Below are 15,745 nucleotides of genomic sequence, written 5' to 3'. Positions count from 1 at the left end.
GGCTCTCCCTGGTCCTCCTCCACCTTGCCCCCTTTTCCTGCCCTGGCAGCCCCCATCCTGCCACCATGGCAGATGTTTCCTTTCCTGTTCCCCCTGAACCCAACCCCCATTCCCATTCCTACCCTGTTGGAATGTAAGGACCTCCTAATATTTCATCGCCTCTGCCTTAAGGTAAAAGAGGATTTGACTGCGGAAATTGGCTGCACATAAGAACTCTAAGAACTTTGTGTTTAAAACATAACAGATCTAGTTTCCCTGCTCTCTGCAAGAGTTAAACTCACCACACATATCACTACTTTAGAATGTAGGTGAAACAGCTCTTAACTCTAATCAATGTTAACTAAATCTAAGTTTATAAGAATACTTTTCTCTTAAAAAGGTAATGAAAGGAAGACCATAAAATCTAAGGTATAGCCAATTTGGACAGATCAAAAATTTCACCGAAAATACTTGGAACTCATAAGAATGAAGGTACAAAGAAGGATACTATGGGTCACCTGGTACCAGTTTTTAGGACAGAATCTGATTTGTAATCAGTTAAAAATGTCATTTTACAAATGTGATTAAAGTCTTTTCCCTTGATAAGTCAGATGACCAAGTCTGTGATAGTGAGTATACATTTGAATGGGATCACTAAGATGAAAATTATGTGCAACTTTTCTTAAAGAGTAGAGAAAAAAGAAAAGGTAACATTGTATTATTCATTCTGCATTTACAGAGTATCACAAGAGGATCTGTTGGGCCTTCTGGACTAGCATAAGAAATAAATACAAAGAAATATTTCTTCAGTGTTTACAAAGTGATGAACATGAAAGAATTAAAAGATCACTGGGAAGGTAAAAAAAAAAAATAAAAACAATTGACACTATAAAGCAAATATTTTTCTTTCATATCTTCTTCCCCATCTTGATGCTAGTTCTCTGTTATACAAATTCATTCTTCTCTCATGCTCTAGTCTTTGTTAGTCCCTTTTTTTTGTTTATCACCCAACTTCATGAAACAATGTTCTACCCCAGTAGTTCCAACTTCTAAGTATTCCATTAACTGTGTAAGTTGAAGTGTGGCTTACAACTTCAACATTCTGAAACTGTTCTGCCACAGGTCTCTATTGAGTAACACATTGGTTGTCAGCCACTTTTTTTGTGGTTCACCCATTCCTTTCAATGCCTTCAACCCCTGTGGCCTTTGCTGTGCAACTGTCTCCTGGTTTTCCCATTACTTGGTCCATTTCCTTCCAGCAGTTTTTTGCCCACTCCTCCTTAGCTGCCTTCTCCTGAAGCCTGGTGTCACAGACTTGCCTCAGGGTGAGAAAGTCTACCCTCAGGACCTGTGAGAAGTCAGGTAGACAAAACTCTAGAATCCCAGGGAAGCTAAGGCAAGAAGCCAGTGATCAAAGGCAGCCTCCAGCAGGCAAGGATTCAGTTAAAGGGTGGGGCCCGGGAACACACAGCTTAGCCTGAGATACTATTTCTCAAGATTCTGCACTGGCATTGTCCATTTTCCTCCCTAAACTTTTATCTTTTTTTTCCCCAGGCTTTTGCCTCCAACCTTGATCATGCAGTTGTATCTCTAGCCCAAAAATTCCCACCTGAATTCCAGATTCTAATTTCCTGTTTAAATTATTTCTCTGCTTCTTCATTCTCCTACTCTACTCCAAGAGTTCTAAGGCATATGAAACTATCATGAATTTTTCATTTTTACATCTGAATTCCTCTCACTGTATATTATAGCATTCCCACATCTTTATAATTCATTAACAAATTGTATAATATTTTCTGAGTTTATAAAATTCACTAAGAAAACAAATGGAGTGGTGAAGTATGGCATTTTTTTCTATTGCCACCTTAGAGAATTTTCATTAGAATCATTCTAGCATGTGTTCTTCATGAAATATGGGTATCATAAATTCATATTAAATATCATAACTATGTTTCTAAAATGAGGCTACTTAGAGTGGTGATTTCAGCTCAAATAACGCAAAGCACCTCTAAAATCCTATCTTTATCTTTATAATGGAAAAACCTACACTCTATTCACACAGGGGAACTTCCAGAGCCTTTTAGTGAAATAGTATTAAAATCCAACACCAGGGGAAAATTCTAAAACTTTAAGCAAGAAGTAAAAACACAAAGAATAAATGTGCCATTTTCAGGAAATTCTATTAATATCACTTCTGCACTGCATTTAGAAACATCAGCCCAACTTCACTGGCATTTACACAGTTAAACCACATAAAGAGAACCTGTGAAAGCAAATGAACCACAAAGGACACAGTCTAATAGTTTCTAAACTATTACGATGTGTATAAATGTTGAAGTAGCTACATAAAGTTATCTGCAATCAGAGAAACTAAATTACTACATTTTTTTAAATGATTTTTTTCATGTAAGAGATAAGTATTAGGGCTAGCAGGTTGAGCTGCCGCTTGCCACACCAACATCGTATAGTGCAGTGCCACAGTGTTCCAGATACTGTTTCCACTGTAACTCCCTGCTAATGCAAGTGGGAAAGCAGCCAAGGTGGCCCCTGTCATCCTTGTGGGAGACCAGGATGGAGTTGCTGCTGCTGACCATAGCCTGGACTAGGCCTGAGTCTTGTGTTTGTTTGAGAAATGAATCATAGGATGCAAGACTGACTGATTCCTCCCCCTCTCCTACACTTCGTCACTCTCTCTCTTCCCCTATAATTCTGCCTTTCAAATAAAGATAAATTTTAAAATTTTTAAAGAGAAAAGCATTATTCTGAGAATCTAGTTAATCAATAATTGAAAGCTGCTTGTCTGAAATCATTTATTCTTAGCAGAAGGAACTCTTGTTAGGGTCTTATCAGACTCATCAAACATAATCACTTGCTGAAAAACTAAACTATTACTTCAAATTAGTACAGAGGAGAGAAAAGAAAAGAGAAAACAAACTTACATCTCTTGATTACTGCTCTAATGGATGATAAGGGTCCTTGGCTGCAAAAAAAGAGAATAAACACCTAATTACACATTCTTCAATCTTTTAAGCAAGAGTTATTCACAAAGCTTCATCATTTCTGGGACTCAATACAGCAGCAAGTGCAAGTATGGTACACTAGTTACTGGCTTATCCGCTTTACAATACAAAAACTAAAGAAAGTTTGAAATGCTGTGATATTTAAGATGCTTTATGAGAAGCAAGGAGGGTGATGAAGTATACTAACAGTGTAGTAAAGTGTTTTTTTTTTTTTGCCATAGAACTGTTTTTATAACTACCTATATACCACATATTCTGGTGATAATGTCAGGCAGGATGATAAAAGGTTCGTTCAGAGCTTCACCACTTATAGTGCGATCATGTTTGACATTAAAATTCCTGTCTTTCCAGATCACAATTCACTACCCATGCAAAAGCAACAGTCAATGTAACCCAAGGAATGGCAAAATTTGTTACTACAATTAGATTACAAGGAATCACAATATAAAAATAAGGCAATCTCCATTTGCTTTGATTTTATTCAAACCAGCTAGACTGCTTTTGAAAATATTTAGAAAAAAATGCAATCCTGAAACTTTAATGAGATGAATTAAGACACACAAAACCAAGAAACCCCTTTGATTATTAAGCTAAATACTTTATTCTCGTAATATTCTTACTTTTTAAGGATTTATTTATTTTCATTGGAAAGTCACATGTCCAGTGAGGAGGAGAGACAGAGAGGAAGATCTCCCGTCTGATGGTTTACTCCCCAAGCAGCCGCAATGGTCGGAGCTCAGCCTATCTCATGCCAGGAGCCAGGAAATTCTTTCGGGTCTCCCACACGGGTGCAGGGTCCTAAGGCTTTGGGCCATCCTCCACTGCTTTCCCAGGCCACAAGCAGGAAGCTGGATAAGAAGTGGGGCTAGAGGGCTGCGGGAGAGGACGTCTAGCTTGGATCCCGAACCCAGTCCGCCATGTGCCCATGGCTCATGGCGGGCTGGGCCCGGACATGCCTGGGTGCGGCCTGCTTCCTTCTGGGGTGAGTACGCCGAGGGGGGAGGCCTCCGTGACTGGGCATGTCCGGGACCCACCCAACACCCTCATTGGGTGGTGGGTGAACGGGATTGGGGAGGGGCGCAACCTCGGGCCTGCAGGATTTAACCTCCGGCTGCCAGAGGCGAGCCGAGGGCTGCGGGAGAGGACGTCTAGCTCGGATCCCGAACCCAGTCCGCCATGTGCCCATGGCTCATGGCGGGCTGGGCCCGGGCGGCCAGTGCGCCATTTGGCGCCAGGCACAGCCTGCTGGCCGCCCGGCCGGGGAGCTCTGGGGTATTGGACATCTGAATCGCTGCTGAGATAGCTCTAGAGTGACCCCACTGTTTCTGGGATCTGAGTCAATCCTAAAGATTCCCAATGCCAGTAACTCTTCCTTTGAAGAACTTCCAATCACTTAATAATGCTGAGCTTTGAACACCTATCAAGTAAAAGATAAGCTCCGGCTTGTGTAGCAGGCTGGCACCTAATGGTCCTCGGAGCAACCACGTGCAGGTGCGTGATTTACGGCTAGGAACGGTCCCAATCTGGGATGCCACAGCTGAGATGAGGTTCCCACCAAGGGGTGTATGTGCTGGAATGGGGGCTGCGTTCTATCTAGGAAACAGTTGCAGTCACCCGAGGCACTAGTGTGGGCTGGGATTGGATGCACCAGGCCGGTTCAGATCCCAGCACCATCTGGTGTTATGGAGAAACAGGGTAGATGTGGGACTGACTAGGCTGGGTCTCAATCCCCTTCTGAGCCATGTGTGAGCTGTATGTGGGTATGGACGAGCCATGGCTGGGCTGAAACATCCAACAACAAGAGTCAGAATGGGGTGAAAGCCAGCCAGGAAAAGCCACTGTTCCTGCTAGGACAGGAGGTGAACTGAGTAGGGTTGGCTCAAGAACCCCCTGGCAAGCGCAAAATCTGGCATTGGGAGGGGTTCTGATGGAGGAGCCTGGGCAACTCCTCTGGCAGGACACAGTCCCTGCAGGTAAGCGCGAGAAGCATGATTGGAAACAGCCCAGAATAGGCCATGGAAAGTTTCCCACTGGCATGCATTTGGCATGGATCAGGAGCAGGCCAGGCTGAATCAGTTCATGTCATCCTCTGGCAAATCCGATCACCAGAACAGAGTGTGGAATGGGCCGGGTTTGGTTGCGACAAAACCAGTACACATTCTGGAACGCCAGGGCGTGGTTGCCTGTACTGGATATGAATGCAGCACCCATCCAGCACACGTGAGATCCAGGAAGGGAGGGGCAGAGCTGGCGGGGGGGTTAAGGGGCTGGTCCTCTCGCTGGACAACCACTCCCACTGGGGAGTGTTGGCTGGGATAGAGACAGACACGACTAAGCAAGGCTACAACACCTGTGCGCTGCATGTGGACAAGATCAGGGCCACAGCATCAGCTGGCAGAAGCTGGCACTGGGGACTAATTCTGTCGAGTCAAATCACAGGACCACCTAAAGAGTGCATAAACCGGGACAGAGAGACCTGGGAGGGAAAAAGTGGGTTCCCCCTTCTTGGGTCACTATTCCCGTGGGAGGGCATGAAAACTAGGACGGGGGCTGGGATGGCTAGACAGAGGCACTCAACAACATCTGTGAGGGCTGGATGGTTGAGTCGATTAGATAGAACTAAGCTTTAATACCCATTGACAAGTACCAGAGCCAAATGGGATGGGGGACAGACTGGTCTTCTGCTACACAAATTGGCAAACCAGGGTAGGGGGCAGGCTTGGTGGGGGTTATTGTGGGTCGCCCCGACTAGGCTGCAGCTCCCACTGGTTGATGTAAGGGCCGAACCAGACTGGACTGCAACACCCATTGGTTCCAGTGCAACTCGGGACTGAAAACAGAACCAACACAGCAATTGCAACCACCAGCTGACCAGGGTGATGGACTGTGCCGGGCCCTGTGCTTGCTAGAACATACAAGAATCTGGTCTGGGAATACCTCAAAGTGTCTTTGGAGATCTCCCCACTTGAACTGCTGGACTCAGAATTCTAACCAAGAAAAGACAGAAGACAGAATAGGATAATCATTCATCTCAGCTACATGTTGGCAGCGAAATATGGGACAAATGGAGACTTCATGATGGACCATATCAATCAGTGGACCACCTCATCGAGCGAAACTGGCAGTGACTCATAACTGGAGAACTATTAACTCCACTTGAGCACATATCTCAGAGCATGGCCCACATCCGGGACTTGGGGTGGGCGGGAAACCGGGTGGGGCTTCTCCCTCAATATCCCCTTTTACCTCAGATACATGATGGAAACAATATGGACATAATAGCATTGCCCACCTCCCTATCCCCCTGAACCTTTTTTTTTTTTTTTCTTCTATTTCTTGATTTTCCTTCAACTATAGTTAACTATGTAAAGATTGTCAACAACAATACAATAAAATGGTATATAAAAAAAAAAAAAAAAAAAAAAAAAAGAAGTGGGGCTACTGGGATCAGAACCAGTGCCCATATGGGATCCTGGCACATTCAAGATGAGGACTTTAGCCACGAGGCTGTTGCGCCTATACTTACATTTAAGTTTATGCTTTTTAAAAATATATCCCTTGGACACTGCTTCTGATAAGTCAAAACATCAGGAACATACAATCACCTTTCAGATCATTTTAGAGAAATAGAATAAGAAGATACTTGTCCCCGCAAAACCATTATCTGGAAACTTAATCTCCAAGAAACAGTGCTGAGATCCTAAAGAGAGATGATTAGTCAATCAGGCTGTTCTCCAGAGTGGATTAGTACTGTTATTGTCAGACTTCTTTGAAAAGGAGTGAGATCAATACTCTCTTGACAGAATCTTTTGGTTCTCCTATGTAGAGAATCATGTCATCTGCAAACAGGGATAATTTATTTTTAATAATCTTACTTAGTTGATTCGGGTACAAAAAGGGTCAAGGGCTATAGGAAAGTGGGTAATACCATTGTTTCCACATTAATATCATTTTTTCCCTGTAGCTGGGTTCAGAAGAGAAACAAAGGGAGAAGCCCCACCCAGCCTCCCACCCATCCCAGGTCCCCGATGTGAAACACGCTCCAAGAGTACTGCTCAAGCAGTTTTGATAGTTCAACAGTTCTGAATTGCTGCCAGTCTCGCCATTCCAATCACGATGAAACCTATTCAGAATCCGCTGGCTGACATAGTCTCTTCATGGTTGGGGTTCTGAGATCAGCAATTCAGTTGAAGGGATCTCCAAAGAAACTTTATCTGAGATGATCCTAAACCCGATTCTTGTGTGAGTTTGCCAGTATAGGATCCGGCACCATCTGTCGCCCCAATCAGCTTATGCACATGCTGGTGGTTGCAATTGCTGGGCCAGTCCTGTTTCCAGCCCTGTCTTCCGCTTGAACCAATGGGTGTTGCAGTCCAGTCCGATCCCGGCCCACTTCATACTCGGTCCTCACACAAACCAGTGGGAGCTGCAGCCTAGTTGGAGTAACTCCCCATAAGCCCCACCAGGCCTGCTCCCTGCCCTGGTTCCCATGCATGCCAGTATGTACTGCAGACTTGTTCAGTCTGTCCCACATCCCATTTAGCTCTCATACATGTCAATGGGCATTGAAGCCTAATTCAACCCAACCAACCCTACTATCTAGCCTACACACACACTGGCAAGTGCCTTTCTGTCTAGCCACCCCTGCCCCTGTTCTTTTTTTGTGTGCTCTCCAGTGGGAGTGGTTACCCATGAGGGAGGTGCCCACTATCTCCCTCCTAGACCACTCCAATTTCCAGATAATGCACTCTCCAGGTGGTTCTGCATTTAACTTAACAGAATTAAACAGGGATAATTTTTTTTTAAAGATTTATTATTATTGGAAAGCCAGATATACAGAGAGGAGGAGAGACAGAGAGGAAGATCTTCCATCCGATGCTTCACTCCCCAAGTGAGCCGCAACGGCCGGTGCTGCGCCAATCCGATGCCGGGAACCAGGAACCTCCTCCAGGTCTCCCACATGGGTGCAGGGTCCCAAAGCTTTGGGCCGTCTTCGACTGCTTTCCCAGGCCACAAGCAGGGAGCTGGATGGGAAGTGGAGCTGCCGGGATTAGAACTGGCGCCCATATGGGATCCCAGGGCGTTCAAGGCGAGGACTTTAGCTGCTAGGCCACGCCGCCGGGTCCAAACAGGGATAATTTTGATTCCTTAGTTCCAATTCCTTTAATTTTCCATTTTTTTCTAGCAGTTCTAGCAAGGACTTGCAATACTATATTGAGTAGCAGTGGTGAAAGTGGACATCCATGTCTAGTTCCAGCTCTTAGTGGAAAAGCTTCCAATCTTTCCCCATTTAGCATGATGCTGCCATTGCATCTGTGTGTGTGTGTGTGTTTGTGTGTGTGTGTGTGTGTGTGTTGGTTATGTTACAGAAATGTTCCTTCTGTGCCTATCTTACTTGAGGTTTTTAGCATGAAGTGCTTTTGGATTTTATTAAATGCCTTTTCTGCATGGATTGAGATGATCATATGGATTTTTATTTTTGAATTTGCTGACATGGTAAATCAAATTTGTTGATTTGTGAATGTTAAACTATCCTTGCATGCCAGGGATAAATCCCACTTAGTCTGGATGAATAATTTGCCTGATGTACTGTTGGACTCCGTTGAACGAATGTAAATTGATGGTACTAGTATACACAAATAACTTCAAGGCTGAGAAAAAAAATTCTAAGTATAATTCCCTTTAAAGGAGTGGAGAATAATTTAAAATAACTTAACCTACAAAAGGTATGAAAGACCTCTGTAATGAAAATGACAAAATATTAAGAAAAAGAAATAGAAGAAGATATTAAAAGATTGAGAAACCTACCATGTTCCTGGATCAGCAGGATCAATATCATCAAAATGTCCATATTACCAAATGCAATATACAGATTCAATATACTCCCAATCAAAATCTCCACAATATTCTTCTCAAAAATAGAAAAGATGATACAAAAGTTCATCTAAAAACACAAGAGACCACGAATAGCCAAGGCTATTCTGAAGAGTAAAAATCATGCTGGAAGACTCACAATTCTTACCCTCAAGACATACTACGGGGCAGTGGTCATGAACAGAGAAGATCAATGGAACAGAATAGAAATCTCAGAAGTGAGCCCACATATGTTCAGGCAATTAATCTTTGACAGCAGAACTAAAAACAATCCCCAGAAAAAGCCTGGTCTCTTCAACAAATGCTGTTGGGACAATTGGACAGAATAAGTAAGAAGCAAGACCCACCACCTATCACCTTATGCAAAAATTAGCTCTAAATAGATCAAGGACCTAAATCTACGCCCAGAAATCATCAAACTCTTAAAGGAAAATATAGGAAGCACTCTCCAAGATACAGGAATGGGGAAAGACTTTTTGGAAAAGACACCAAAAGCACAGGCAATCAAAGCCAAAATAAGCAAACAGGACCGTATCAAACTAAAAAGCTTGGGCCCGGCGGCGTGGCCTAGCGGCTAAAGTCCTCGCCTTGAAAGCCCCTGGATCCCATATGGGCGCTGGTTCTAATCCTGGCAGCTCCACTTCCCATCCAGCTCCCTGCTTGTGGCCTGGGAAAGCAGTCGAGGACGGCCCAATGCATTGGGACCCTGCACCCGCGTGGGAGACCCGGAAGAGGTTCCAGGTTCCCAGCTTCCGATCAGCGCAGCACCGGCCGTTGCGGCTCACTTGGGGAGTGAATCATCGGGCGGAAGATCTTCCTCTCTGTCTCTCCTCCTCTGTGTATATCTGGCTGTAATAAAAATGAATAAATCTTTAAAAAAAAAACTAAAAAGCTTCTGTAGTGCAAAGTTAAGAAGCAACCAACGGAATGGGAGAAAATCTTTGCATAATGCACAACCAATAGGGGACTAATATCCAGGACTTACAAAGAGCTTCAGAAACTCAAGGACAGCAAAAACATTCAACCTTGTGAAGAAATGAGTGAAGGAAATGGACATTTTTCAAAAAACAAACAAACAAAAAAACAAATTCAAATGGCTAATAGACATGTGAAAAAATGTTCAGGCTCCGGGCCCGGCGCAATGGTGTAGCAGTTTAGGTCCTCGCCTTGAACGCGCCAGGATCCCATATGGGCACCGCACCGGTTCTAACCCAGCAGCTCCACTTCCCGCCCCGCTCCCTGCTAGTGGCCTGGGAAAGCAGTCAATGACAGTCCAGCACATTGGGACCCTGAACCCATGTGGGAGACCCAAAAAGAAGTTCCTGGCTCCTGGCTTCAGATTGGCGCAGCACTGGCTGTTGTGGCCACTTGGGGAGTGAATCGGATGGGAGATCTTCCTCTCTGTCTCTCCTTCTCACTGTACATCTGCTTTTCCAATTAAAAAGAAAAGAAAAAAGAAAAAATGTTCAGGCTCCTTAGCTGTCAGAGAAATACAAATAAAAACCACATTGAGGTTCCACCTAATTCCAGTGAGACTGGCCTACACTTAGAACTCTACTAACAACACCTGCTGGCATGGATGTGGGGAGAAAGGTACCTTCCTTCCCTGCCAGTGGGAGTGTAGGCTATTATAACCACTATGGATAAATGTGTGTACATATATGTTTATCTTTTGATTATTTATCTTGTAATTTGCAAGATGGTTGTTTTTATCAGAGAAAACATATTTTCAGTTGTCTTAGCACTCTCCACACTGACTTCCATGGATACTTCCAAGTATCCACATCATGTTAGGATGAATTTATAAACAAGCCAATCAACATATCAAGAACAGAGTGACTCAAATTTCAAATTGCTCTCTAAAAAGAGAGTTTCAAGTGTTTTGTGATGGGGAAATGAAAAGAGAAAATCTGGTCAATAAATCTCCTTGGGAAGCATTTGAGAGATAAAGAACTTTCTGCATCTCAATGTAGCTATGAATGCAGGAAAGTACGGTTTTGAAGATGCTCCTTCATCTCTTCTTTTTTTTAAAGATTTTTTTTTTATTATTATTGGAAAGCCGGATATACAGAGAGGAGGAGACACAGAGAGGAAGATCTTCCATCTGATGTTTCACTCCCCAAGTGAGCCGCAACGGGCAGGTGCGTGCTGATTCGATGCTGGGAACCAGGAACCTCTTCCAGGTCTCCCACGTGGGTGCAGGGTCCCAAAGCTTTGGGCCGTCCTCGACTGCTTTCCCAGGCCATAAGCAGCGAGCTGGATGGGAAATGGAGCTGCCGGGATTAGAACTGGCGCCCATATGGGATCCCGGCACGTTCAAGGTGAGGACTTTAGCCGCTAGACCATGCCGCAGGGCCCTCCTTCATCTCTTCCTACAGAGTAAAGGCTAGGAGCAGTGCAAGGTTTCCCAACTGTGACATTACTCACATTGGTCGAGGGACAGAAAAGGTCTTCCTGTACACTACAGAAAGCTTAACCAAAGGTCTAGCCTGAATCTGCTAGAAACCAGCATCATATCACACCTCCTTTAGTTAATAGCCATGAACTTTCTGAAGATCCTTTTCATAAGGGGCTGATATTTGGAGCTACACTATCAGTTCCAATCTGCTTGATCTATAGAGTCATTCTAACTCTACCTTACAAATTCACATAGCTTGCATTTCAGTTAGAGTTATTATTCACACCCGAGTTTCACAATGCATGCTTCTCACATAACTAATCTCCTACGAAGCTAATGCAATAATAAAGCCAAGAGAATAAAACAAGCCCACAAGCTTTTGTGAACACTGTATTAGGCCTAATGAAATCACAAATATCCATCAATTTAGGTCATCCTTCCCAGGATATTTTGCATAAAAGGGTGTGAAAATCAGTAGATTTGTGGATTTAGTTTCATAATTCTTTGTATCTATTGAAAAAGAAATTCCACAAAAAAAAGTTCTAGGATCTTAGAAGAGACTTTCAACTATGTTATTTAAAACTACACAACATTAAAACAAAAACAAAAACAAAAAAAACTACACAACATTTAAAGTTAGAATATGTTGGCCTGTCTTTAAAAGCTCTTTAATTTCTTTTATTCCCTTCACACATGCATTTTTTTGTCTTTACTTCCTAATTAGACTGCAAGCTTTTTAAAAAGAAAAAAAAGATCTTCTCATTTTTATAGTGAATTTCAGTGGAACTGTATCATGTGCTCACTGAACTAATTTGAACTCAATCCTACTCACAGAAAGAATTATAATTAAAATAATGCCAGTGATTTCACCTACAATCTACTGGATAAACACGCCCAAGGACGATTTATATTTTGTTTTGTTGGTCTCAATTACCATATAAACATCTAGTCAAAAGAATCTGAGTCTCATGTTTAAAATTAAGCATTTTTCATGCAAAATGTCACTTTGATGAGCATCTGTTACTACCTGAAGACCAGCAGTCTCCTAATAGTAAGTAGAAAACTGGCCAGGATGACCTTATTAAGAGAGTACTCTAAAATATTTATTTATTTATATGAAAGCCAGGATTACACACACACACACACACACACACACACACACACACACACACAGATGGCTACAACGGCAGAGGCTGGGCCAGGCCAAAGCTAGGACCCAGGAACTTCTTTCAGATCTACCACATGGGTGGCAGGGACCCAAACACTTGGCCCATCTTCTGCTGCTTTTTCCAGGCCACTAGCAGGGAGTTGCAATGGAAGCAGAGCAGCCAGGACATGAAGCAGTACCCATATGGTACGTCACAGTTGCAGGTGGCAGTTTTACGTGCTACTCCACAATACCGGTACATGCATACAGTTCTAACATAAAACAAACTGTTAATAACATGACTGTATTTTAAGTGTAAATTCGTAGAATTTCAATGTTAATTCTGATCATTCACAATTTTTTGTTGTTACTGTACAGTATTTTTAGAACATGTCTCTTCATATGTTAGACTTTGATATGTATGTAGTTCTCAAGAAATTAACACAAGCTCTCACAGTATGCTCCTAAATTTCAAGTCATGTATAACACATAGTAACATGCAGTGATGTTAATCAGATATAAATTGTCCGAGTGGGTTATATTTTATGATGTGGGACAGGCACAACGTTTGAGAAGTGCTCCAGGGCAATAATGGCAAGTCAGTTCCTCGGAAAGGTGATATCTACATGGGAGAACCAAAGCAACAAACCTCTCCAAAACAGACCACAGAAAAGTTGAGAACTATGGCTCTAACACAAAATTGTGTCAAACACCTTCTGAATGAACCAAGGTATGAAAACCACAAGAAGAATTTTCTGAGGTCACCTCGTTCTTACACAGTCAACCAAAAGTAATCTTTAGACAATTTTATATGGAAAAACCTTGGTGCAGGGGCAGCTAAAGTCCAATCCTCTCTTGACTAGACAAACAGCAGTGTGGTACAATGAAACTTTATGGTTATAGCTATTTCTTGGCAACCAACATAAACAATACCAAAACATACAAAAACTGATTTTTCAAGTTTTTGTCTTATTAGCTGTTGATTTTTCTACCTTTGACCAAAAGATAACCATGCACATAACTTTAAGAAAAGATATTTATTTAATTGAAAGGGTAGAATCACAACAAGTAGAAACTGAGAGAGACCTTTTTCATCCCAATGATTTACTCCCAGTGGTCACAATGGGCACAGCTGGGACAGTCTGAAGCCAGGAGCCAGGAGTTCCTGCTAAGTTTCCCATGGATGTGGAAGGGCCCAAGCACTGAGGCCAACTGTCATCACCACACTCCCAGGTAAATTAGCAGGTAGCTGGATCAGAAGTGGGGCAGTCAGGACTTGAACTAGTGGCTCAAGTGATGCACTATGCCACCGCACCAGCCACAGCACATAACCTCTAAGGGTAAATTTTTAGAATGGCTATTATCAAAAGGACAAATAAAGCAAGGACAACGATGTGGAGGAAGGGGATCTTTATACACTATTGGTAGGAATGTAGTTACTTAGCTTTAAGAAAATCGATGTTTTAGAATGGTTATTATCAAAGGGACAAATAAAGCAAGGACAAGAACGTGGAGAAAGGGGATCCTTATACACTTGTGGTAGGAATCAATTACTTAGCTTTAAGGAAATTGATATGAAAGTCCTTAAGAAATTAAAAATTGAACTAGCAATATCAGTAGAGGTATATATCCAAAGAAAATGAAATTATATATATGTAACAGCCAAAGTATAGAATAAACTTCAATCCCGCTGACAGATGAATGATTTAAAAATGTTTTTTATAAACACAGTGGAATATTATCCATCCATAAAAAGATAAAATCTTGCCATTTGTGATAACAAGGATTGAGGTGGAGGATAATGTGTTAAGTAAAACAAGTCCAGAACAGAAAGGCAAATATTATAGGTCTCACTCACATGTAGAATATAAGGATACTGATCCAGAAATTGAGAGTAGAACAGCAAATACTGGAGGCTGAGGAGTGGGCAGGAGAGTGGAGTGGGGGAGGGAGGGAAGGATGAGGAAATGTTAGTTTATGGGTACTAGGTTTCAGCTTGGAAAGGAGAAAGTGAATTCCAGTTCTGAGTTTCACTGCACAGCAGACTGATTATATGTTTCATAGAACTGTTAGAAAGTATTTTAAATGCTTGTAGCACACACAAAAAATTAGATCTCATTATCCTGTTTTAAAAATTACACAATTATATGTACATCCAAACATTACAAGGATATCTCTTAAATATGTACCAAAGTTTTGTGTCAATTTAAAAAACTGAAATGAAAAATGGACTTTAATTTTCAGCCAAGAAATTTAATGTCCATGTTTTTCAGGCACTATGTGTCAGAGAAATGAGATCACCTAGGACATAGTCCCTGCCTAACAGCTGCTCAGGACTTAGTCAGAACAATGTAAACAAAGAAAGTGTAGCAACGCATAGTTGGCTTTTCTTAAAACTGGAATATGCATATGTATACACATTTAAAGATGTATTGACCGATTTAAAAGGCAGAGTTACTGAGGGGGAGACAGAGGTCTTCTCTCTAGTTTTTCACTTCCCAAATGATATCAACAGACATGAATGGGCCAGGTTCTCCATTCAGGCCTCCCACATGGGTGATAGGCGACCAAGCATTTGTTCTGTCTTCCATTGCTTTTGCAGGTACGTTAGCAGAGAGCTGGATTAGAAATGGAGCAGACCCAGCCATTCTGCCCCTAGGGATACATTCAAAAGAAATGAAAACTGCATACAAGAAAGGGATCTGTAATCCTATATTTACAGCAGCACAATCTAAAACATCAAAGACATGGAAACAACTGAAATGCCCGTCAAAAGAGGAGTTGTTAAATAAACTGTGGTATATCTACTCCATGAAATACTACTCAGCCATTCAAAACAATGAAATTCTACCATTTGCAACCAACTGGCCCCAACTAGAGACCATTAAGCTCAGTGAAATAAGGCAATCCCCAAATGACAAATATCGTACGTTCTCTCTGATATAAGGCAACCTTCATTTAAATTATAAGAACAATAACCCTTTTAATAAGGTTTTTGATGCAACCCAAGGGTTTTGATATTTCTGTTTTTATTTTCCTTTCTTCAAAGTAGTTTCTTTTCTCTTATTAAATCTTTCACTCAGATCACACAGTAGCACCATTTTCTTTAAGAAGCTTGTGTGTTTTCTTTTTCATTTCTTCATCAACACATTTGTTATTCAGTAGCATGTTACTTAACTCCATGGTGCTGTAAATTTTTTTTAAAGTTTATTCCTGTTGTTGACTTTGTTTTATGGCTTCTCATTTAAGAGAATGTATAGTAACTGTGTAATAGAAACTGTTCTAACCAGATATGATGACAATGCACTATACATCTCTACTTCCAAA

The 15,745-nt window shown here is 42.0% G+C and overlaps 1 protein-coding gene across 14 annotated transcripts in view; it reads right to left on the bottom strand.

Moving 5' to 3' along the window:
* The window catches only part of SH3D19 (SH3 domain containing 19), a 218,617-nt gene that overhangs the window by 78,113 nt on the left and 124,759 nt on the right, over positions 1-15,745 (bottom strand). For all 14 annotated transcript variants that reach the window (XM_058666768.1, XM_058666770.1, XM_058666775.1 and 11 more), the window contains one exon: positions 2,919-2,959. In XM_058666768.1, coding sequence (XP_058522751.1) covers positions 2,919-2,959 — 41 coding nt within the window. The remainder of the gene's footprint in view (positions 1-2,918; positions 2,960-15,745) is intronic.

This window comes from Ochotona princeps, chromosome 7 (genome assembly GCF_030435755.1).
Source record: "Ochotona princeps isolate mOchPri1 chromosome 7, mOchPri1.hap1, whole genome shotgun sequence".
Lineage (NCBI taxonomy): Eukaryota > Metazoa > Chordata > Mammalia > Lagomorpha > Ochotonidae > Ochotona > Ochotona princeps.
Note: the sequence above shows the minus strand (reverse complement) of the source record. Positions and strands in the feature narration are given on the sequence as shown.